The sequence below is a fragment of the Oncorhynchus mykiss genome, chromosome 28, assembly GCF_013265735.2.
Source record: "Oncorhynchus mykiss isolate Arlee chromosome 28, USDA_OmykA_1.1, whole genome shotgun sequence".
In the NCBI taxonomy this organism is placed as follows: Eukaryota; Metazoa; Chordata; class Actinopteri; order Salmoniformes; family Salmonidae; genus Oncorhynchus; species Oncorhynchus mykiss.
The window spans coordinates 37,333,546-37,358,186 of NC_048592.1; the positions used below are offsets into that span (position 1 = coordinate 37,333,546).

General features: G+C 44.7%; 1 protein-coding gene across 2 annotated transcripts in view; it reads right to left on the minus strand.

Annotated features, from left to right (window-relative positions):
- Positions 1-3,979: 3,979 nt before the first annotated feature.
- Positions 3,980-24,641, minus strand: part of fbxl7 (F-box and leucine-rich repeat protein 7) — a 133,320-nt gene continuing 112,658 nt past the window's right edge. For both annotated transcript variants that reach the window (XM_036966595.1, XM_021590087.2), the window contains exons 3-4: positions 8,298-8,933; positions 3,980-4,717 (exon numbers count right to left, since the gene is read on the minus strand). In XM_036966595.1, coding sequence (XP_036822490.1) covers positions 3,981-4,717; positions 8,298-8,919 — 1,359 coding nt within the window. In that variant the 5' untranslated portion in view covers positions 8,920-8,933 and the 3' untranslated portion in view covers position 3,980. The remainder of the gene's footprint in view (positions 4,718-8,297; positions 8,934-24,641) is intronic.

Here is a 24,641-nt window from a genome sequence, read left to right on the forward strand (position 1 = left end):
TTGCCGCTATGGCCAAGCTGCAAAGTCAACATTGGCTATATCGTGAAATGTATTGGCTAGAATATGGCTATAAATTAGCCAGACTCGAATATATTTAGAATATAACTGTATTGCCCCTCAGAATGGTCTATTTGTAATTTTTTTTTAGTGCCAACAATAAAACAAGAACAGGATGTTGTACACAAACGCCTTAATCACACCGATAGTATGTGTTTACGCAAAATCGGACGCAGCATCATTTGGATATGTGTGCAACAAATGTTCAACATTCACCTTCCGCTACCATTTCTGTCAAGCCGTCTACGCATACATTTTGACGCTTAACTTCGATAAATCCAACGTATGCAGAACGCAGTGCAACTGCCTCTCCAACGCAATGCCGCAAGGCAAACGCAGTGTTCCATATCATATCCATCACACCAATGCTGTTGCTAAACGTTTCTTAAACAGAAGAACAATTGGGCGGGAGCTACCTTTATTTGTCCTATAGAAACTTTTGTTTTAGTTGCAAAACGTTTAAACTGTTTTGACTAATAATTGCACACCTGAAATCTCACTGCCATGCTAGATTCAGATTCCAAGAACACAGGATGAGATGTTACTATCCTTTGTGCAAGCACTTCCAAGAGTTAATGTTGTTTCGGCCTTTCACACTATACACCCTCCCCAAAGGCGGCCAGCGACAGGGTGATCAATCCTACGCTTGCGTCCCATTCCCAATTAGTCATAGGAGTTGCCTTGTTGTTGATAGCCAACATCCCATTGGATGTAGTTAGCACATTCACCACTACGTGGCAGAATTTGACAGGTTTCAGGTAGAACAAAGGCGATGGGTTATATAAAGTTCAGGAATGTGATTGTACTTATTCATAATGTTGACATTAAACAGGGAAAATTAAATAAAATACATATATAAAATAAAACACAAAGATTAGATTATTTGTGGGCATGTGGTGGTCGATGTCATTCCGAGAATGGAAGCAGGAGACCATATTCTTTGATCTGGGTTGTTTGATTCAGTTCAATCTACCAATGTGTTCCAGTCACAGCAATACCGTCTGATGTATGCCACCATTTAATACAACTACCCACACAATAGTAGTGTTAAATGGTGTGAGAACGTGACTGAATGTTTAATCTCTTACTGTAACTAATTCCAGCATGCAAAGTGACTTGAATGTTTTCAACAATATGATCTGTAGAGCAGCCAAGGGGCATAATAATAACTCAATGATCTGTAGATTGGCCAGGGGGAATAATAATAACTCAATGATCTGTAGAGCAGCCAGGGGGAATAATAATAACTCAATGATCTGTAGAGCAGCCAGGGGGAATAATAATAACTCAATGATCTGTAGAGCAGCCAGGGGGAATAATAATAACAATATGATCTGTAGAGCAGCCAGGGGGAATAATAATAACTCAATGATATGTAGAGCAGCCAGGGGGAATAATAATAACGATATGATCTGTAGAGCAGCCAGGGGGCATAATAACGATATGATCTGTAGAGCAGCCAGGGGGCATAATAACGATATGATATGTAGAGCAGCCAGGGGGAATAATAATAACGATATGATCTGTAGAGCAGCCAGGGGGCATAATAACGATATGATCTGTAGAGCAGCCAGGGGGAATAATAATAACGATATGATCTGTAGAGCAGCCAGGGGGCATAATAACGATATGATATGTAGAGCAGCCAGGGGGAATAATAATAACGATATGATCTGTAGAGCAGCCAGGGGGCATAATAACGATATGATCTGTAGAGCAGCCAGGGGGAATAATAATAACGATATGATCTGTAGAGCAGCCAGGGGGCATAATAACGATATGATCTGTAGAGCAGCCAGGGGGCATAATAACGATATGATCTGTAGAGCAGCCAGGGGGCATAATAACGATATGATCTGTAGAGCAGCCATTGGGCATAATAACGATATGATCTGTAGAGCAGCCAGGGGGCATAATAACGATATGATCTGTAGAGCAGCCAGGGGGCATAATAACGATATGATCTGTAGATTAGCCAGGGGGCATAATAACGATATGATCTGTAGAGCAGCCAGGGGGCATAATAACGATATGATCTGTAGAGCAGCCAGGGGGCATAATAACGATATGATCTGTAGAGCAGCCAGGGGGCATAATAACGATATGATCTGTAGAGCAGCCAGGGGGCATAATAACGATATGATCTGTAGAGCAGCCAGGGGGCATAATAACGATATGATCTGTAGAGCAGCCAGGGGGCATAATAACGATATGATCTGTAGAGCAGCCAGGGGGCATAATAACGATATGATCTGTAGAGCAGCCAGGGGGCATAATAACGATATGATCTGTAGAGCAGCCAGGGGGCATAATAACGATATGATCTGTAGAGCAGCCAGGGGGCATAATAATGATATGATCTGTAGAGCAGCCAGGGGGAATAATAACGATATGATCTGTAGAGCAGCCAAGGGGCATAAACACACCTATGAATGGAAGTCACCGTTCCAGACAGAGTTGCATGGCGAGCTCCTTAGTGTCTCATTAGTTTGTAATCACAAGCAATGTTTTGCATGGACCATTTCCTGAAATGTTTAAAGATAAAAAATATATGTTATTTGTGTAAAAACCCAATATGGATGTGATCAGCACAGACAAATCAGGAAATCAATTATTATACACATAACAGTAATTCATTCTGCCATGAAAATACAAACTAAAACGTATTATGACAGATGACCAACCTTGACTGAGGTGCGGGTTTGACCCTTGTTTACATAGAATAAATCTTACACCTCAATGTCTGAGGGCAGAAAAATAATTAATTCCTGATAATTGCACATATTCATTTTAACATTAAGTAGCGTCTCTGTTTGATTGCGTACTAGTTCTATAATAATAATTTTGAGACATACATGGCTCAGAGGCCATCCTCATTTAGGACATTATTTTATTCCACTATTATGTCAATAAAAAATAGAGAAGTGAACACACTTGTTCTAGTGATTGTCTGAGCATAGTTAGTGTACACAATTCTTTAACAAAATGGAACTGGACATTGAATTCCCCCAAAAAAACAACCCCACACTTCACTAACCACGGACATGATGGTAGGATTGTCTAGCATTTAAAAACTGCAGAAGAATGACATGTAAACCGTGAATAAGAGCAGATAGTTCTAGTTGAAAAGCCAACATAAAAATGAAAAAAATAATCTAAAGGTTTTTAAAAGGAAATACAGAACGTTTGCCTCTGGGGCCAAATGGGGTCCCCTTAAATGTACAGAAATATTGCTCATCGATCACCTGATTGGACAGGAAAGGTGCACGCCTCTCCACGGCACGGGTAGAAGCATATTGTTAATTAAAACTAAGGGTTTTATGTGGTTTCATGAGTTACGAAATGGACTAACGTTCTATCGTATGTACTGTACAGCCTCTTTAAGCAATGTGGAATGACTGGGAGTTACTGGACCCAGCACTGCCAACTGAAAAGGAGACCTCTTCAGTGGATTGTCACACGTGAACCTTTGACACAAATAAGATAATCATTACTCATAATTAAATTGCATTCCATTTCAAATTCTTGGCCTGACAAAGATACTGAGAAAGCACTAGGAGTTGAGTTTTTTTCATGCTATTATAGTTGTTCCTTTCAAATGAATATACACTAGTGTTTTATTACATACAGCAGTCATCTGCTTAAAAACGGATCCCTTTTAGAATTAAAATATGTTCTGAACAACATACATTTTTTTGAAAGTTGAGAAACAGCTTGTAGTGAGGGAATAGGGAGGGGGAAAAATAACTTAAAAACAGTCTTATGAGTGCTATAATAACAACTATGATAGATTGTCATGTGCACATTACATTACGTGTAGGTGTGGGATACAGGCTTCAGTTTGTAGCCCATCCCCCCCCCCCCCCCCCCCCCTCAGAAAAAGGCCGGGTTTGAAGCACACCCCCCCCCCCCCCCCCCCCCCCTCAGAAAAAGGCCGGGTTTGTGTGCTCGATGACGCAGCGCTTGCAGTGGCGCTTCACGAATCGCAGTGCGTCCAGTGGCGCGTCGCAGTCCTGCACGTTGAGCAGCTGCAGGTCGAAGCAGTTGGCCGCCACCACTTGCAGCCCGCGGCCCGTGATGCTCTCGCACGACTTGAGGCTCAGCCGCTTCAGATTGAAGCAGTTGAGCGCCAGCAGTTCCAGGCCTGCATCCGACACCAGCGGACACTTTCCGATGTCCAGCGACTTCAGCTTGGGGCAACTCTTGGCCAGGTACTCCAGGCCGTGGTCCGTGAGGCCCTCGCAGCCCCGCGCGTTCAGGTATCGCAGCCGTGAGCAATACTTAGCGACATACCGAACCCCGACGTCAGTGATCTTTCCACAATGCGCCACGCTCAAGTAGCGCAACCGGCCTTCGAGCTTGGCGATCTCGCGCAGGCCGAAGTCGCTGACGTAGCGGCAGTCGCTGACGCTGAGCTCGCGCACGGCGGGGCAGTAGATGACCAGGTAACGAAGGCCCTCGTCGGTGAGGCGCATGCAGCGCCGCAGGTAGAGGTGGGTAAGCTGGGTGCAGTGGGCGGCGATGGTGTGCAGGCCTTCGTCCTCCAGGGCCAAGCAGTCAGTCATGTCCAGGTAGCGGATGGAGATCTGCTGGCCATGCATTGGCGATAGTTTAAGGGAGACCTCCTGCGTCAGACTGATGCAGGTCACCTTGGAACAGCCTAGAGAGAGAGAGAGAGAGCGAGAGAGAGCGAGAGAGAGAGAGAGAGAGAGAGAATATAGTATTTAGGTGTATTCAGGATTTAGAGAGCGTATCAAAACTACCGACAACAAACAAAACAAAAGTGAAATACAGTTGACCACAGAACCCTTTTTTTAAAAACAGTCCCAACATTCAGAGCATAGCTACTTTCTTAAGGCCCACTAATTACATTTTATGGAATTCCATGTCCTGACCATTCTACTCCTGTTTGTTTTAATTCCCAGAGCGATATTAAAACCAGAAGTCATGAGCATTGAGATCTGCTACTGATCTACAAATGGAAAGCAGCACGGCGCTCCATCTTAAGGGGGGGGGTGGGGGGGGGGGCGAATTCAATGTAAAAACACAATGGATAGTAGGGGACACGTCTGGATTTTCTAGTTCCACACTTTTTATTTTTTCACGAAAACATGCCGGATGTTTTTAATTGTGACTGGCCACAGCCTTTCTTCTTTCACCAGGCCACCCCTTCCTGAAAAACATGATGTTGAGTTGAGCACCTTTATAAGGCTTCTCTTTCCTTCCTCCTATAACCTCTCAGACTGAAACGTGGGATGCCCAGTTGAGAGGAAAAGGAAGCAAGGTACGACAGCTCTGAGATAGCAAGAAGAACGATTCGGGAAAGTGCTGAGCTGCCAAATAGGTTAGTTGATGGTCTTGCCTTTCGGGGAGTTTATGAAAGCTATGAAGTGGATGGAATGGTTTTGCATCTAGGGGAAACATCTGAGATGTGTTACTCCACTTTGTTTCTGAACATTTTTCTTCCATTTGAGGCCTAATGAACAGAACCCAGATTCCTTCAACAGAGGGAACTCCAGCAGACCTATGACACGCACCGGGACGGCAACAATCTACTCCGGCAGGAAGAAGGGCACAGGAAGTGGGAAATAAAACACCAGGAAAGAGACTGAAGTCGCATTCCATTCAGTATGCAGTGAGAGTGTAGAGAGAGAAATACTGTGGCAAACAACACTGGGCTCTGGACAGTTTGTACCACAGAGAACATAGGAAGTTTGTTAGGTTGTCTCAGCAGGATCAAATGCATACTGGTATACATGTAACATTTGTGGTGCACTTATCTTGAGATTTGCACTTTTAGGACTATTCCATTGGTTCGTTCCATTGTGCCAGGGAAACACGTGATTGAAAGTATTAAATAGTGACATTCGACACACAGTATGGTATTTCCCGTAGGTCTGCAAAGCCGGGTTGACTTGGACATGGCGTTAACTCAGAGGCCCTTTTTTTCACAGTGCTAGTCAAATTAGGGTTGCATTTTGACTAATCTTTCATAGATTAGTCATTTGACTCATGTCAGGTTTTCAGCATGGGAAATAATACTAACGTCTGAACGCATTATTCGAAGAGTAGGTCTTTGAAGAGATGAGAGAAGAACATTCCGGAACATTGTGATCCTGTAAGTCCGACATGTTGCAATGTAAACAGAGATACCGCCGTGGGGGGTTCCTGGGAGTGGGAGGGACAGTCAGAAGTGGTATTCATTACTGCCGGGCCCCCGGTTCCTGAAGAACAGGAGAGCTAGGTCATAGGTCATACTTTAGGAATGTACCACCTTACTTAGACAAGGTTGCTCTGGTTTGTCTTCTTTAAAATAACAACTCACAAGTCGTTTCAATGTATTCCCTTCTGTACCCGGGAAATTAGTGCATAGAGGTGGCCTTGCTGTATGGGAGAATACCTCTCCAAGAGGAGAGTTGATACATTAGACACCATAATGATTTCTGTATGGGAGACTACCTCTCCAAGAGGAGAGTTGGCACCTTAGAGACATTAGTCACCATAATGATTTCTGTATGGGAGACTACCTCTCCAAGAGGAGAGTTGGCACCTTAGATACATTAGACACCATAATGATTTCTGTATGGGAGACTACCTCTCCAAGAGGAGAGTTGGCACCTTAGATACATTAGACACCATAATGATTTCTGTATGGGAGACTACCTCTCCAAGAGGAGAGTTGGCACCTTAGAGACATTAGTCACCATAATGATTTCTGTATGGGAGACTACCTCTCCAAGAGGAGAGTTGGCACCTTAGATACATTAGACACCATAATGATTTCTGTATGGGAGACTACCTCTCCAAGAGGAGAGTTGGCACCTTAGAGACATTAGACACCATAATGATTTCTGTATGGGAGACTACCTCTCCAAGAGGAGAGTTGGCACCTTAGATACATTAGTCACCATAATGATTTCTGTATGGGAGACTACCTCTCCAAGAGGAGAGTTGGCACCTTAGATGCATTAGACACCATAATGATTTCTGTATGGGAGACTACCTCTCCAAGAGGAGAGTTGACACCTTAGATACATTAGTCACCATAATGATTTCTGTATGGGAGACTACCTCTCCAAGAGGAGAGTTGACACCTTAGAGACATTAGTCACCATAATGATTTCTGTATGGGAGACTACCTCTCCAAGAGGAGAGTTGACACCTTAGATGCATTAGACACCATAATGATTTCTGTATGGGAGACTACCTCTCCAAGAGGAGAGTTGGCACCTTAGATACATTAGTCACCATAATGATTTCTGTATGGGAGACTACCTCTCCAAGAGGAGAGTTGGCACCTTAGATACATTAGACACCATAATGATTTCTGTATGGGAGACTACCTCTCCAAGAGGAGAGTTGGCACCTTAGATACATTAGTCACCATAATGATTTCTGTATGGGAGACTACCTCTCCAAGAGGAGAGTTGATACATTAGTCACCATAATGATTTCTGTATGGGAGACTACCTCTCCAAGAGGAGAGTTGATACATTAGTCACCATAATGATTTCTGTATGGGAGACTACCTCTCCAAGAGGAGAGTTGATACATTAGTCACCATAATGATTTCTGTATGGGAGACTACCTCTCCAAGAGGAGAGTTGGCACCTTAGATACATTAGTCACCATAATGATTTCTGTATGGGAGACTACCTCTCCAAGAGGAGAGTTGATACATTAGTCACCATAATGATTTCTGTATGGGAGACTACCTCTCCAAGAGGAGAGTTGGCACCTTAGATACATTAGACACCATAATGATTTCTGTATGGGAGACTACCTCTCCAAGAGGAGAGTTGATACATTAGTCACCATAATGATTTCTGTATGGGAGACTACCTCTCCAAGAGGAGAGTTGATACATTAGACACCATAATGATTTCTGTATGGGAGAATACCTCTCCAAGAGGAGAGTTGGCACCTTAGATACATTAGTCACCATAATGATTTCTGTATGGGAGACTACCTCTCCAAGAGGAGAGTTGATACATTAGTCACCATAATATCTCTGAGCAGCAGTTTTTATTTATTTATTTAAGGCAGGAGGAGGCTAAGTGTACTTTTCTTTCTTTCACACACAGTTTTTTCTTTGTGGCACTGATTCTAAATGACTGCGGGTATTGGTCTACTTGTGATAACTGTGATATGTGGTGAGGGTTTTTTCCCCTACTGAACCTAGTGAATACACTTGACATTAAGTCTGCTAAATGATTAAAATGTTCAATGTAGATGTTTACCTGAAACGTCTAGATGCTCCAGGTTGGGGCAGCGCGACACCACCTCGAACACGGCGTCATTGGACACGTTATAGCAGCCCGCCACCTCCAGGCGGCGCAGCTCGGGGCAGCACTGGGCCACCGTGAGCAGACCGCGGTCCGTCAACCTCCGGCACCCGCTCGCCACAAGGGTCTCCAGCATCAGGCACACGTTGGGCGTGTCCTGGCAGAGGCGCCGCGTCAGTACCCGCAACGCCCGGTCGACGTGCAGCACGTCCCCCGTCAGCCGGATGCTCCGCCACAGCCGGGGATCCCACGCCAGGTTGTACCAGCGGCGGCAGACGCGGGCGCAACGGCACAGCTGGTTGGTGGGCAGGCGGGCAAAGACGTCCAGGAAGATCTGGTCCGGCAAGAGGTCGATGGGCACCGATGCCCCCTGGTGGTGGTCCCGGGTGGCGCGGCGGCGTGAGTGGGTGGCGGAGAAGAAAGGGGGAGGGGAGGTGGCGTGCACCATGGCAACCGTCTCAGAGGAGGAGGTGGAGGAGGAGCTGTTGAAGGGGGCCGACAGGGGGAGGAGAGGAGAGAGAGGGTGAGGGTGAGGAGGAAGGATGAGAGCAGGGCTGGGGGTGCTCAATGTCCGCATGCTCAGGTCCGAATCTGGGTGGGAGCGAAGGAGAGAAAGAAAGAGAGAGAGAGAGAGCGAGAGAGTGGGTTAATTGTTGCCTCTGTGTGTGAAACAACATACCGTCAGGTGACCAATAGGAATGACTCTCTTTGTTCTCGGTGGCATCAAATTCTTCAGTGCTCACCCTGAGTTGACCTCGACAGCAGGGCTGACTTTAGTTAGAAAAAACATACAGCAACCATCAAATAAACTAAATAATCACCCATAATGCGTAATCACTGATTACATCAGGGATGGCTGCTGTCTGTATCCATTGTACCCAGATAACCACTGTAGACCACGTGAATCATGAATCAAAATGAATTATTTCCTACGAACCATGAATCAAAATTAATTATTTCCTGCGAACCATGAATCAAAATGAATTATTTCCTACGAACCATGAATCAAAATGAATTATTTCCTGCGAACCATGAATCAAAATGAATTATTTCCTACGAACCATGAATCAAAATGAATTATTTCCTGCCAACCATGAATCAAAATGAATTATTTCCTACGAGCCATGAATCAAAATGAATTACTTCCTGCGAACCATGAATCAAAATGAATTATTTTCTGCGAACCATGAATCAAAATGAATTATTTCCTGCGAACCATGAATCAAAATGAATTATTTCCTACGAACCATGAATCAAAATGAATTAGATCCTACAAACCATGAATCAAAATGAATTATTTCCTACGAACCATGAATCAAAATGAATTATATCCTACGAACCATGAATCAAAATGAATGATTTCCTGCGAACCATGAATCAAAATGAATTATTTCCTACGAACCATGAATCAAAATGAATTATTTCCTACGAACCATGAATCAAAATTAATTATTTCCTGCGAACCATGAATCAAAATGAATTATTTCCTACGAACCATGAATCAAAATGAATTATTTCCTGCGAACCATGAATCAAAATGAATTATTTCCTACGAACCATGAATCAAAATGAATTATTTCCTGCCAACCATGAATCAAAATGAATTATTTCCTACGAGCCATGAATCAAAATGAATTACTTCCTGCGAACCATGAATCAAAATGAATTATTTTCTGCGAACCATGAATCAAAATGAATTATTTCCTGCGAACCATGAATCAAAATGAATTATTTCCTACGAACCATGAATCAAAATGAATTAGATCCTACAAACCATGAATCAAAATGAATTATTTCCTACGAACCATGAATCAAAATGAATTATATCCTACGAACCATGAATCAAAATGAATGATTTCCTGCGAACCATGAATCAAAATGAATTATTTCCTACGAACCATGAATCAAAATGAATTATTTCCTACGAACCATGAATCAAAATGAATTATATCCTACGAACCATGAATCAAAATGAATTATTTCCTACGAACCATGAATCAAAATGAATTATTTTCTACATTTTTAAACCATGTTTGGGTAATTTGCTCTACAGAGGAAATTAGGTATAAAAACAGACAGGTCCCGTCTATTATGGCCGTGGGCCTGAACTCTGCAGCGTTCCTTCAACAGTCATGTCTATCTCTGTTACAAGACATCCTTGCAAGTACTTTTCCCCCAATGATCACTTACATAACTCTAATGACTTCAATGATGAGTTATGTCTAATTAATTAGGTTAGGTATACATTGTTTAAATGGTCATGCCAAAGATGTCTATAAATCAGAATTTTCTGTCTGTCTGTCTGATTGAGGTACTATAATTACAGTCTGTCTGTCTGTCTGTCTGTCTGTCTGTGGTACTATAATTAGTAACACTGAAACATGCATGAGAGCACCAGCTGTTCTGGAAGACTGTGATCATGGTCTCCGCAGCCGATGTGAGTAAGAATTTCAAACAGCTCAACATTCACAAGGCCGCAGGGCCAGACGGATTACCAGGACGTGTATCCGGAGCATGCGCTGACCAACTGGCAAGTGTCTTCACTGACATTTTCAACCTCTCCCTGTCTGAGTCTGTAAAACCAACATGTTTCAAGCAGACCACCATATTCCCTGTGCCCAAGAACACTAAGTTAACCTGCCTAAATGACTACTGACCCATAGTCTGTAGCCATGAACTGCTTTGTAAGGCTGGTCATGGCTCACATCAACACCATTATCCCAGAAACCCTAGACCCACTCCAATTTGAATACCGTACCAACAGATCCACAGATGATGCCCTCTCAATCGCACTCCACACTGCCCTTCCCCACCTGGACAAAAGGAACACCTATGTGAGAATGCTGTTCATTGACTACAGCTCAGCGTTCAATACCATAGTGCCCTCAAAGTGCCCTCATCAATAAGATAAAGACCCTGGGACTAAACACCTCCCTCTGCAACTGGATCCTGGACATCCTGACAGGCCGCCCCAGGTGGTATGGGTAGGTAACAACACATCCGCCACAGTGATCCTCAACACTGGGGCCCCTCAGGGGTGCGTGCTCAGTCCCCTCCTGTACTCCCTGTTCACTCGTGACTACACGGCCAGGCACAACTAAAACCATCATTAAGTTTGCTGATGACACAACAGTGGTAGGCCTGATCACCAACAACGATGAGACAGCCTATAGGGAAGAGGTCAGAGACCTGACCGTGTGGTGCCAGGACAACAACCTCTCCCTCAACGTGATCAAGACAAAGGAGATGATTGTGGACTACAAGAAAATTAGGACCAAGCACACCCCCATTCTAATCAACGGGGGCTGTAGTGGAGCAGGTTGAGAGCTTCAAGTTCCTTGTCGTCCACATCACCAACAAACTAACATGGTCCAAGCATACCAAGACAGTCGTGAAGAGGGCACGACAAAACATATTCCCCATCAGGAGACTGAAAAGATTTGGCATGGGTCCTCAGACCCTCAAAAGGTTTTACAGCTGCACAGAGCATCCTGACGGGTTGCATTACTCCCTGGTATGGCAACTGCTCGGCCTCCGACCGCAAGGCATTACAGAGGGTAGTGCGTACGGCCCAGTACATTACCGGGGCCAAGCTTCCTGCCATCCAGGACCTCTATACCAGGTGGTGTCAGAGGAAAGGTTTAAAAAACGTCAAAGGCTCCAGCCACCCTAGTCATAGACTGTTCTCTCTGCTACCGCACGGCAAGCGGTACCGGAGCACCAAGTCTAGGTCCAAGAGGCTCCTAAATAGCTTCTACCCCTAAGCCATAAGACTCCTGAACAGCTAATCAAATGGCTTCCCAGACTATTTGCATAGCCCCCCCCCCCCCCCCCCCCCCCCCCCTCGTCTGTCTGCTTGAGGTACTATAATTACAGTATGTCTGTCTGTCTCATTGAGTTACTATAATTACTGTCTGTCTGATTGAGGTACTATAATTACAGTCTGTCTGTCTGTCTGATTGAGGTACTATAATTACTGTCTGTCTGTCTGTCTGATTGAGGTACTATAATTACTGTCTGTCTGTCTGTCTGTCTGATTGAGGTACTATAATTACTGTATGTATATCTGTCTGTCTGTCTGTCTGTCTGTCTGAGGTACTATAATTACAGTCTGTCTGTTTGTCTGACTGAGGTACTATAATTACTGTCTGTCTGTGTATGATTGAGGTACTATAATTACAGTCTGTGTTTGTCTGATTGAGGTACTATAATTACTGTCAGTCTGTCTGTCTGTCTGATTGAGGTACTATAATTACAGTCTGTCTGTCTGTCTGATTGAGGTACTATAATTACTGTCTGTCTGTCTGATTGAGGTACTATAATTACTGTCTGTCTGTCTGTCTGATTGAGGTACTATAATTACTGTCTGTCTGTCTGATTGAGGTACTATAATTACTGTCTGTCTGTCTGATTGAGGTACTATAATTACTGTCTGTCTGTCTGATTGAGGTACTATAATTACTGTCTGTCTGTCTGATTGAGGTACTATAATTACTGTCTGTCGGTCTGTCTTTTCTATCTGTCAGTCAGTATGTCTTTCTAATACATTAACTCAACCAAGTTGTGTTTCGAGGGGTTTAGCGAAAGCACAAAGTGTTTTCACTCACATGGACTTTTTCTACGTGTCACGTTTGGTGGATGTGTTTCTGCAGGTACATGAAATTTGACCACTTGCTATTTTTGATATTGGGGTAGGCTATCCTCAAGCCATTCTCAACACACCATGGTGTTCACCAAACCATAAACACACCATGGTGTTCACCAACCATAAACACACCATGGTGTTCACCAACCATAAACACACCATGGTGTTCACCAACCATAAACACACCATGGTGTTCACCAGCCATAAACACACCATGGTGTTCACCAACCATAAACACACCATGGTGTTCACCAACCATAAACACACCATGGTGTTCACCAACCATAAACACACCATGGTGTTCACCAACCATAAACACACCATGGTGTTCACCAACCATAAACACACCATGGTGTTCACCAGCCATAAACACACCATGGTGTTCACCAACCATAAACACACCATGGTGTTCACCAACCATAAACACACCATGGTGTTCACCAACCATAAACACACCATGGTGTTCACCAGCCATAAACACACCATGGTGTTCACCAACCATAAACACACCATGGTGTTCACCAGCCATAAACACACCATGGTGTTCACCAACCATAAACACACCATGGTGTTCACCAACCATAAACACACCATGGTGTTCACCAACCATAAACACACCATGGTGTTCACCAGCCATAAACACACCATGGTGTTCACCAACCATAAACACACCATGGTGTTCACCAACCATAAACACACCATGGTGTTCACCAGCCTCAAAACAAGTTCAAGGTCCATTTATGTGAATATACTATTATAGCCACAGCAGTAAGAACCAAAATCTTCCCTCTTTTTCATTTTGTCTTGGAGATTAGTATTCCAGACCCTTCTGAGGTTTATCCCCACACTCTGATGAAGAACACAGGCACAACGTCTGACAAAATGCCCTCGAAATGTCAAGTTCCTCCAGACTGAAACTAAACAAAATGGCCTCGAAATGTCAAGTTCCTCCAGACTGAAACTAAACAAAATGGCCTCAGTAGCAACATGTTTTTTTCTTTCTCCAATTAGACCAACAACTATCTTTTTTGCAATCTAGAATAAAGATTCATTCTACCAAATCCAACACCAGAATCGTTGCATATATAGAACAAGAATACTCCGATGAACTGGCGTGACCTTCTCCTTGAACCAGGCCAAGCATTCCACGCCGAACAAGAAGTGCCGTGTAGCGCTGCGATACAGTCTTTTGTGTTAGTTCAGTAAATGACCCGAAACAACAATGTAACCAACAGTTACATGCATTGTTTCAGTCCTTTCATTTTGATCATGAATAGAGGACGTAGTAGGGGGTGGACTGGACAGGTCATTGAGGTGCAACGGACCAGGAGGATCGTCTTAATCAATCATTGTGGAGAAACAAAACAAAACTAGATCAAACACACATAAGCTACTGTACATGTTCTACTTTGACAGAAGAAATATTGTGGCGCACGTCTATTGTTTTGGTCCTATTAAGTATTAGTGAGTTTTTATTTGGTCTCATTTGACGCAAGCAGAGCTTATAGGGGCAGCTAAAGACAAGAACGGGACTGGACCTTCTCAAACCCAATTGGTTTGAATACTCCAAAGGTGATTTTGAGAAAAAGGTGTCTCCTTTGAGATATAACCGCATTTAAAAAACTAAAAACAATAACCAGTTTTACTGATCTCAAAAGACCGTGAGTTGTGAATGCAAAGAATGTCATTTTCTCAACCAGCACGGAAGGTGTGGGAGTCCTGCAAACACTCAACTTAATCTAAGGCTAGTCGACCATTGTCCCCGTATAGACAGTTTGTAGCTACACTGTGTGATCACTGTGGCCCGTTCACTGTGTGATGACTGTGGCCCTTTCACTGTGTGTTGACTGTGGCCCTTTCACTGTGTGTTGACTGTGGCCCTTTAGCTACACGGTGGCCCTTTCACCATTCATCATTATAACCCTCAATAGTCAAGTTCAGGATCTGGTTAGAGGGTAAGGTAGCATATATCCTAGATCTGTGCTTGTGAAAAGCCTTCAACGAGCGTCAGCCAAGTTGTTGCTCACAGAGCAAAACATATGACACAAAAAAAAAGAAGGTACTTCTGAGCTCATTAAAAAGTAAGAACGATACATCTGTTGACCAACCGTCTCTTGAAGATTGAGAAATAAAGGACAATATCATGCATGTCATGTGATATATCTACAACATTGCAATTAGAGCACTCAATGAAAATGTAGCAAAGAAATATGGACTCTTTCATCTCACGAGAGCATTAACAGTAATTACTCCAAAATACGAGAAGCAACTGAGATTGCAAGTTTATCTCACATACTGAACCCATTGTTGAAGTCTGGAAAGAATCTTTCCCCCTCTTTGAAAGTCGAAAATGAGATGTCTTGAGCGCGGGGCCAAAGCTACACAATTATTCGGTGGGCTCCTCGAGTCCTGTCGTGAAGGTGAGTTAAGAAGAGGTCAAGCCTGTTGTTGACTTTCAACAAGTTTCCATGGAGGTGTGTGGTCAGCAGAAGTTATAGTCAAAGCATTGGATGGGTGTGAGCATGGGCTATAGAGGGAGTTTTTTCATTCCTTTCTTCCGACAGACGTTTCCTTTAGGGTTAATCCTTTAATCCACAAAAGGAGATGAAGAAGTGTGCATTTAGGGAGAACGGACAGAGAATTGGCACGCAGGACATGTCATTCCTACAGACCTAGGACGTCACACTAACTTTAGACCTACTACAGTGTATATAGGAACTAAAACACATTTTTTTTTACCATTATTTAACAAGGCAAGTCAGTTAAGAACAAATTCTTATTTTCAATTAACAGGTTAACTGCCTGTTCAGGGGCAGAACGACAGATTTGTACCTTGTCAGCTCGGGGATTTGAACTTGCAACCTTTCGGTTACTAGTCCAATGCGTTAATCACTAGGCCTACCTGCCGCCCCATATTGTTCCCTCTGTTTGGTGCTTTATAATTTCTAAAAGGGTAGGCCTATCCATAACGGAATAGTCCTCGTATGTTTGGCGTCTCCCCCTCTCTTGCTCTCTCTCACTCACTTCATCTCTGTTTCTATATCTCTCTCTCTCCTCTCTCTCTGGTGTCTTTGAACAAAATTCATACCTCCAGCCCTGACAATCATGATCACTTTCCTCTGCAACTCTAAAAAGAAATTCAGAGGCCTAATAGCCTATTGAGTTTCACTAGAAATGCTTCATATGTTTTGCATAAAGAGAAACAGACAGTGATTTCACAGGTCGTTATTCACACAGGCTTGACCCATTGGTTTCTATGGTAACCTGACTCACCACCACACCCGGGCTAACAGGCTAGTAGGAGACTCACCACAGCACCAAGGCTAACAGGCTAGTAGGAGACTCACCACGGCACCAAGGCTAACAGGCTAGTAGGAAACTCACCACAGCACCAAGGCTAACAGGCTAGTAGGAAACTCACCACAGCACCAAGGCTAACAGGCTAGTAGGAGACTCACCACAGCACCAAGGCTAACAGGCTAGTAGGAAACTCACCACAGCACCAAGGCTAACAGGCTAGTAGGAGACTCACCACAGCAACAAGGCTAACAGGCTAGTAGGAGACTCACCACAGCACCAAGGCTAACAGGCTAGTAGGAGAGAACTGTATCCTAGAAACATACTGTTCTCATAAGAAACGAATTGACTGTTTGGTGGTGTCACAATGGAAAAGCAAGCGCTTGGAGGGAAATGACCCGTCTCAGAAGTGACGTCTGATTTCTTTTATCCTGTTCTCAACATGCAATTGCCCTGCCTTCAGCTTTTCCTCTTACTTTTTTTTAAAGTACACTAAGCGTTATGTACTTTTATTTTGGTTTTCAGACAGAACAAAACATATCTGTATACAAAGAAAACAAACAACTTAACATTCCTCAGTCATTCCGTGGAGGGCCTAGTGTCTGCCGGGTTTTTGGTTTTTCCTTTCAAATAAGACCTAGGCAACCAACTAGCGACCTTAATTCATCAATAAAAAAGTTGTGTTTAAACCCGCAGACACTCATCCCTCTGTGGAATAAGTTTGACACGTGCACTAAACTAAACATGACGTTGGCGGGTACTTAATGCCCAACCTTTAACATAAAAAAAGTAAACTGCCCAGAAGCTAGGATGAATATGCATATAATTGGAATATTTGGATAGAAAACACTCTAAAGTTTCTAAAAACTGTTAAAAGTATGTATGTGAGTATAACAGAACTGATATTGCAGGCGAAACCCTGAGGACAAACCATCCCTCTCGCAAAACAAAAATTCAGCCTACTACTGTTTTCAATGGCTGTCACTTTCAATATAAGGCGAAGTCCTCCCAGATTGCAGTTCCTAGGGCTTCCACTAGATGGCAACAGTCTTTAGAAAGAGTTTCATGCTGGTTTTTGGAAAAATGAGCCAGAAATTGTAGTTTTTCTAGGTGGCTCCCATTTTGGCTGTAGTGTTTCCAAGGGCGTTCTTTGGTATTTTTCTCCGGTAAAGACAATAACGTTTCTCAGTCTTAAATTGTATCGTTTATTTCCGTATTAAGGTACCTAAGGTTTGATTATAAATGTTGTTTGACTTGTTTGGAAAACTTTATTAGTAACGTTTGGGATTAATTTTGTATGCATTTTGATGGAGGGAAACTGGGTGGATTATTGACTGAAGCGCCAGCTAAACTGTGTTTTTATGGATATAAAGAAGGACATTATCGAACAAAAGGACCATTTGTGATGTATGTGGGACCTTTTGGAGTGCCAACAGAAGAAGATCAAAGGCAAGGCATTCATTATATCGCTATTTCTGACTTTCAAGGAACACCTGCATGGTTGAAATATGTTTTTCATGCTTTTGTATGCAGGGCGCTGTCCTCAGATAATCGCATGGTGTGCTTTCGCCGTAAAGCCTTTTTGAAATCTGACACAGCGGCTGAATTAACAAGAAGTTAAGCCTTATTTTGATGTATTGCACTTGTGATTTTATGAAAGTTAAATATAATTCTGTAGTTTAAATTTCGCACTCTGCAATTTCACCGGATGTCCCACCTGCCCATAAGAAGTTAATGATGGAGGATAAATTTGATTTCCAATTAAGTATTTTTTCTCTTTAATTGATTGGTGAGAAAAGTATGGTCCAACCCTTTGGGTATATCACCGTACCCTTGAAATATGCAGATTAAAATTAAACTTACAGTGTAAAACATCTGACAGCCATCTTTCTAACTCTGCCCATAACTTTAGGACTTCATAGCACTCCCAGAAGGCATGAATCATTGAGTCATTGTTAGTTTTACACTTAAGACATGACTCTGCCTTTGTGCTGTTGAATTTGTGAATTTTGTATAATACATTCTGTACATTAGTACAGTAGGGGGAGTGAACCAGGGCAGAGTTTGATCCAGTAGGGGGAGTGAACCAGGGCAGAGTTTGATCCAGTAGGGAGAGTGAACCAGGGCAGAGTTTGATCCAGTAGGGGGAGTGAACCAGGGCAGAGTTTGATCCAGTAGGGAGAGTGAACCAGGGCAGAGTTTGATCCAGTAGGGGGAGTGAACCAGGGCAGAGTTTGATCCAGTAGGGGGAGTGAACCAGGGCAGAGTTTGATCCAGTAGGGAGAGTGAACCAGGGCAGAGTGAATGCAATCCAGGTAGCAAGTTGGTGAACTGGAACTCGTGTCGATGTCTACAGTGTTTCAGATCAGTCACTATGGCTTCTTCCTTGCACACACACACACACACACACACACACACACACAGAGAGAGAGAGAGCATTGCAAGAAGAACCCCAAGAGCTCCGGCAGCCGGCGAGGACCGGCCTGCCTCGCATGAGAAGCACAGAAGGCATTTTAATTAGAGCAAGGTGCCCCGCTGGCGGCCACACAGCAAATGGCAGCAGCCCCGGCAGGCTCGCTGAAGAAAGACGAAGGGCCTGCCAGCTAGCTGCTAGTTTGTCTGGGAGAGGGGGATGGGAGAAAGGGGAGAGGGAGGGAGGATGGAAGAAAGGGGAGAGGGAGGGGGGATGGGAGAAAGGGAAGAGGGAGCGGGATGGGAGAAAGGGAAGAGGGATGGGAGAAAGGGGAGAGGGAGGGGGGATGGGAGAAAGGGAAGAGGGAGGGGGGGTGGAAGAAAGGGGAGAGGGAGGGGAGATGGAAGAAAGGGAAGAGGGAGGGGGGATGGGAGAAAGGGAAGAGGGAGGGGGGATGGAAGAAAGGGGAGAGGGAGGGGGGATGGAAGAAAGGGAAGAGGGAGGGGGGATGGGAGAAAGGGAAGAGGGAGGGGGGATGGGAGAAAGGGAAGAGGGAGGGGGATGTAAGAAAGGGGAGAGGGAAGGGGGATGGGAGAAAGGGGAGAGGGAAGGGGGATGGGAGAAAGGGGAGAGGGAGGGGGGATGGGAGAAAGGGAAGAGGGAGGGGAGATGGGAGAAAGGGGAGAGGGAGGGGAGATGGGAGAAAGGGGAGCGGGAGGGGGGATGGGCGAAAGGGGAGAGGGAGGGGGGATGGGAGAAAGGGGAGAGGGAGGGGGGAAGGGAGAAAGGGGAGAGGGAGGGGGGAAGGGAGAAAGGGGAGAGGGAGGGGGGATGGGAGAAAGGGGAGAGGGAGGGAGGATGTGAGAAAGGGGAGAGGGAGGGAGGATGGGAGAAAGGGGAGAGGGAGGGGGGATGGGAGAAAAGGGAGAGGGAGGGGGGATGGGAGAAAGGAAAGGGGGAGGGGGGATGGGAGAAAGGGAGGGGGAATGGGGGGGAGGGGGGATGGGAGAAAGGGAAGAGGGAGGGGGGATGGGAGAAAAGGGGTGATGGGAGAAAGGGGGGGATGGGAGAAAGGGAAGGGGGAGGGGGGATGGGAGGAAGGGGAGAGGGAGGGGGGATGGAAGAAAGGGGAGAGGGAGGGGGATGGGAGAAATGGAAGGGGGAGGGGGGATGGGAGAAAAGGAAGAGGTAGGGGGGATGGGAGGAAGGGGTAGGGGGGATGGGAGGAAGGGGGAGGGGGGATGGGAGAAAGGGGAGAGGGAGGGGGGATGGGAGAAAGAGAAGAGGGAGGGGGGATGGGAGGGGGGATGGGAGAAAGGGGAGAGGGAGGGGGGATGGGAGAAAGGGGAGAGGGAGGGGGGATGGGAGAAAGGGAAGAGGTAGGGGGAATGGGAGAAAGGGGAGAGGGAGGGGGGAGAGGGGGGAGGGGAGAAGGGGGAGGGGGGATGGGAGAAAGGGGAGAGGGAGGGGGGATGGGAGAAAGGGGAGAGGGGGGATGGGAGAAAGGGGAGAGGGGGGATGGGAGAAAGGGGAGAGGGGGGTGGGAGAAAGGGGAGAGGGGGGATGGGAGAAAGGGGAGGGGGGATGGGAGAAAGGGAAGGGGGGAGGGGGGATGGGAGAAAGGGAAGGGGGAGGGGGGATGGGAGAAAGGGGAGAGGGAGGTGGGATGGGAGAAAGGGGAGAGGGAGGGGGGAGGGGGGATGGGAGAAAGGGAAGGGGGAGGGGGAATGGGAGAAAGGGAAGGGGGTGGGGGGGTGGATTAATGCAAAGGGGGAAGTGGGGATGAATGAATGAGAAGGGGGAAGTGGGGATGGATTAATGCAAAGGGGGAAGTGGGGATGAATGAATGAGAAGGGGGGAGTGGGGATGGATTAATGCAAAGGGGGAAGTGGGGATGAATGAATGAGAAGGGGGAAGTGGGGATGGATGAATGCGAAGGGGGAAGTGGGGATGGATGAATGAGAAGAGGGAGGACGGATGGATGAATGAATGAGCGCAACAGGACAGAGCGAAAAGCCATCCGAGGAGACTGGATCTCTGAGTAGCAGGAGGAACTACGTCAGTGCCTATGTCACTGCCGCCCCCAAATAAATACCTGCCGTCCCCCCCAAAAAATACTAAATAGGAGCTAGCAAGATGAGTGCATTTCACTAGTGGCTAGTTTACATCAACTATCTTCACTAAAACAACTGCAAAAGGTTTTGCCTGCAAACACTAGTTTTGAATCCTAACGTTCTGGCATGTCTGCCTCTTGATTTGTTGGGAAGAGACCCCCCGAATATTCACTTTTGTCAATTGATGTTCATTAAAAATGCAATGTTTGAAAGCAAAGTTTATTTTTTATTTTTTTTGAACTTGCCCTTTTCTGAGTGAGTATGGTGGGCTGGAGCAGCCTACACTTTGGGTGGGTCACATGGTGAAAGCACTGTTTTTAGCCTCACACTTTTTAAATTGTTTTCATACCATATTGTTATCTTTCTTTTACATTGTTGCTCCTCTCACAAGCCAGCCACTGCAGGTTGGAATGGGCTACTGAATGAAAACCCATATGAATCTACCTCGATCAACAAGGCAGCTGCTCCCAAAATCCTCTCTCTCTCTCTCTCTCTCTCTCTCTCCATCTCCTATTTCTTACACTCTCGGGCCCTGTTAAGAGGATACATCCTATTTTGCTCCTGTCCTTGAGGAAAGGGGTCTCTGTGTGCTGACCTGTGTCTGATGATTCCACCTACAGCTGCAAGATACAGAATACTTCCCTGATTTTTTAGAAGTCACAGTCGGAGGATCCCCAGAATCATAAGGGAATAGATAAGGAGGAAATCCTTTATCCTGGATTTCTGGAAAAACCCAGGAACACCCTACTGCTTTCATAAATCTTACTGGGACGATCTCTTGTGCAAAACTCAGTTGTCTATTGAAAGCAAATGGGTGACTCCCTTAAAAAGTTTACCTCACATAGAAAGAAGAACACAGAGTGAACTCTGCTTGAGATCGACGATTCCGAGTGAAACTGTGCCAAAGGTATCTTTGCTTAGGATTTGTTTCCAGTGCAAAGTAGATAGGACATGGCAGACTGTGGAATAAACCAGTGAGTTAGGCCTACAAAAGGTACTAAACTTTCATAAAGCATTATGAGACAGAGAGGAAGAGCAAAGGGCCATTAGACCATGGGAAAGTGAGAGACTAGGTAGCCACATTATGAGGTACATTTGTATGTGAACTATTCCTTTGAAAGGGTCTGATTTATTTGCGGCTGTCCTTATTGAGTCATCCTGTTCTGGCTAACCCCTAAAGCCTTTCTTCCTATAGAGGCATTGGGGTTCTTTATGAAATCCAAAAAACATCATAAAAAAATATAAAAAAATATTTAAACATCTGGTCTGAAAACACTGACTTTGCCACAGCAGAGGGGAAGAGAAAAGAGAAACCACTTCAGATGACTTTCTCTCCCCCCCCCCCCCCCCCCCCCCCCCCCCCCCCCCCCCCCCCCCCCCCCCCCTTTGAAAGATGGAGCCTTGCTAGTGGTCTGTAAAGCAGAGAGGATCTGGAGAAGTGTTCTGAGACGCTGTGTGTTAGGGGAGATCCTCCACTCCAACACAAACAGACCCAGACACGCTGAACAAAGCTAGACCCACTGGCATCGACATTAGTGGAAATGAGATGTCTGAAAGAAGAGAAGATACATATGTTTGTTATTTTTCCTCTCTGAAAGCGTGCAGCTCTAATAAACCCCATTTTAATTAACTGGAATGGAAAAATACAGAAGAAATCTTCCAGAACGGTATAAAAATAACTGTAGTCCATTTCAAAATGGTTCCAAGATGAAAAAAAGCATTCTGCTGAGTGACTAATGTGTGTCCTCTTTCACAGAAGTATTGCCAGCTGTCTCCTAATTCAAAACAAATATTGGTACTACTCAGCTATGTATAATTGTTTCTAGAAAGTCATACCAAGGAAAACTTTGCTATTTGACTTTGAAGTTTAAGACACCTTCTAATTTGAGGTCTAAGGCACTGCATCTCAGTGCTAGAGGCGTCATCACAGACCCTGGTTCGATTCCAGGCTGTATCACAACCAGCCGTGATTGGGAGCCCCATAGGGCGGTGCACAATTGGCCCAGCATCATCTGGGTTTGGCCGGGGTAGGCCGTCATTGTAAATAAGAACTTTTGTCAGTAAACAATCTCCATGTACACTACCAGTCAAAAGTTTGGACACCTACTCATTCAAGGTTTTTCTTTATTTTTACTATTTTCTACATTGTAGAATAATAGTGAAGACATCAAAACTATGAAATAACACATATGAACTCATGTAGTAACCAAAAGTGTTAAACGAATCAGAATATATTTTATATTTGAGATTCTTCAAAGTAACCACCCTTTGCTTTGATGACAAATTTGCACACTCTTAGCATTCTCTCAACCAGCTTCACGAGGTAGTCACCTGGAATGTATTTCAATTAACAGGTGAGCCTTGTTAAAAGTTAATTTATGGAATTTCTTTCCTTCTTAATGCGTTTGAGCCAATCATTTGAGCCAATCATTTGTGTTGTGACAAGGTATACAGAAGATAGCCCTATTTGGTAAAAGTACCATATTCTGGAAAGAACAGCTCAAATAAGCAAAGAGAAACGACAGTCCATCATTACTTTAAGACATGAGCGTCAGTCAATATGGAAAATTTCAAGAACTTCTAAAGTGTCTTCAAGTGCAGAAACCATTAAGCGCTATGATGAAACTAGCTCTCATGAGGACCGCCACAGAAAAGGAAGACCCAGAGCTACCTCTACTGCAGACTTTCAGAGGATACGTTTATTAGAGTTACCAGCCTCAGAAATTGCAGCCCAAATAAATGCTTCACAGAGTTCAAGTAACAGACACATCAACTGTTCAGAGGAGACTACGTGAATCAGGCCTTCATGGTCAAATTGCTGCAAAGAAACCACTACTAAAGGACACCAATAAGAAGAAGACTTGCTTGGGCCAAGAAACATGAGCAATGGACATTAGACCGGTAGAAATCTATCCTTTGGTCTGATGCCATGTCTTTGTGAGACGCAGAGTAGATGATCTCCTCATGTATAGTTCCCACCGCGAAACAGCAGCCAACAAGTGTTCAGCATATGTGGGAATTCCCTCAAGACTGCTGGAAAAGCATTCCAGGTGAAGCTGGTTGAGAAAATGCCAAGAGTGTGTAAAGCTATAATCAAGGCAATGGGTGGCTACTTTGAAGAATTTGTTGAACACTTTTTTTGGTTACTACATGGTTCCATGTGTGTTATTTCATAGTTTTGATGCCTTCACTATTATTCTACAATGTAGAAAATAGTACAAATAAAGAAAATCCCTTGAATGAGTAGGTGTGTCCAAACTTTTGACTGGTACTGGGGGACATTCAAAACATGTACGTGTTTGTGAGAGTATCACCTTTACACAGAGGGGTCATATTAGTGTGTAGCCCAAATTCTTCGGAATCTACAGACAGAAGTTGGCAGATGGGCTATACCGACTTCAGACGAGTCCCAAGACTCTTGTGGGAGTCGTAGAGCAAAACGGAGAACACCTTGTGTTTGTGAGAGTCTCTTTTTCCAACGAGAAGACCGATTTTCAGGATGTCTCATGATCTGGCAAACACTGCTCTCTCTCTCTCTCTCTCTCTCTGTCACCTTTCAGGATGTCTCATGATCTGCCAAACACTGCTCTCTCTCTCTCTCTCTGTCACCTTTCAGGATGTCTCATGATCTGCCAAACACTGCTCTCTCTCTCTCTCTCTCTCTCTCTCTGTCACCTTTCAGGATGTCTCATGATCTGCCAAACACTGCTCTCTCTCTCTCTCTCTGTCACCTTTCAGGATGTCTCATGATCTGCCAAACACTGCTCTCTCTCTCTCTCTCTGTCACCTTTCAGGATGTCTCATGATCTGCCAAACACTGCTCTCTCTCT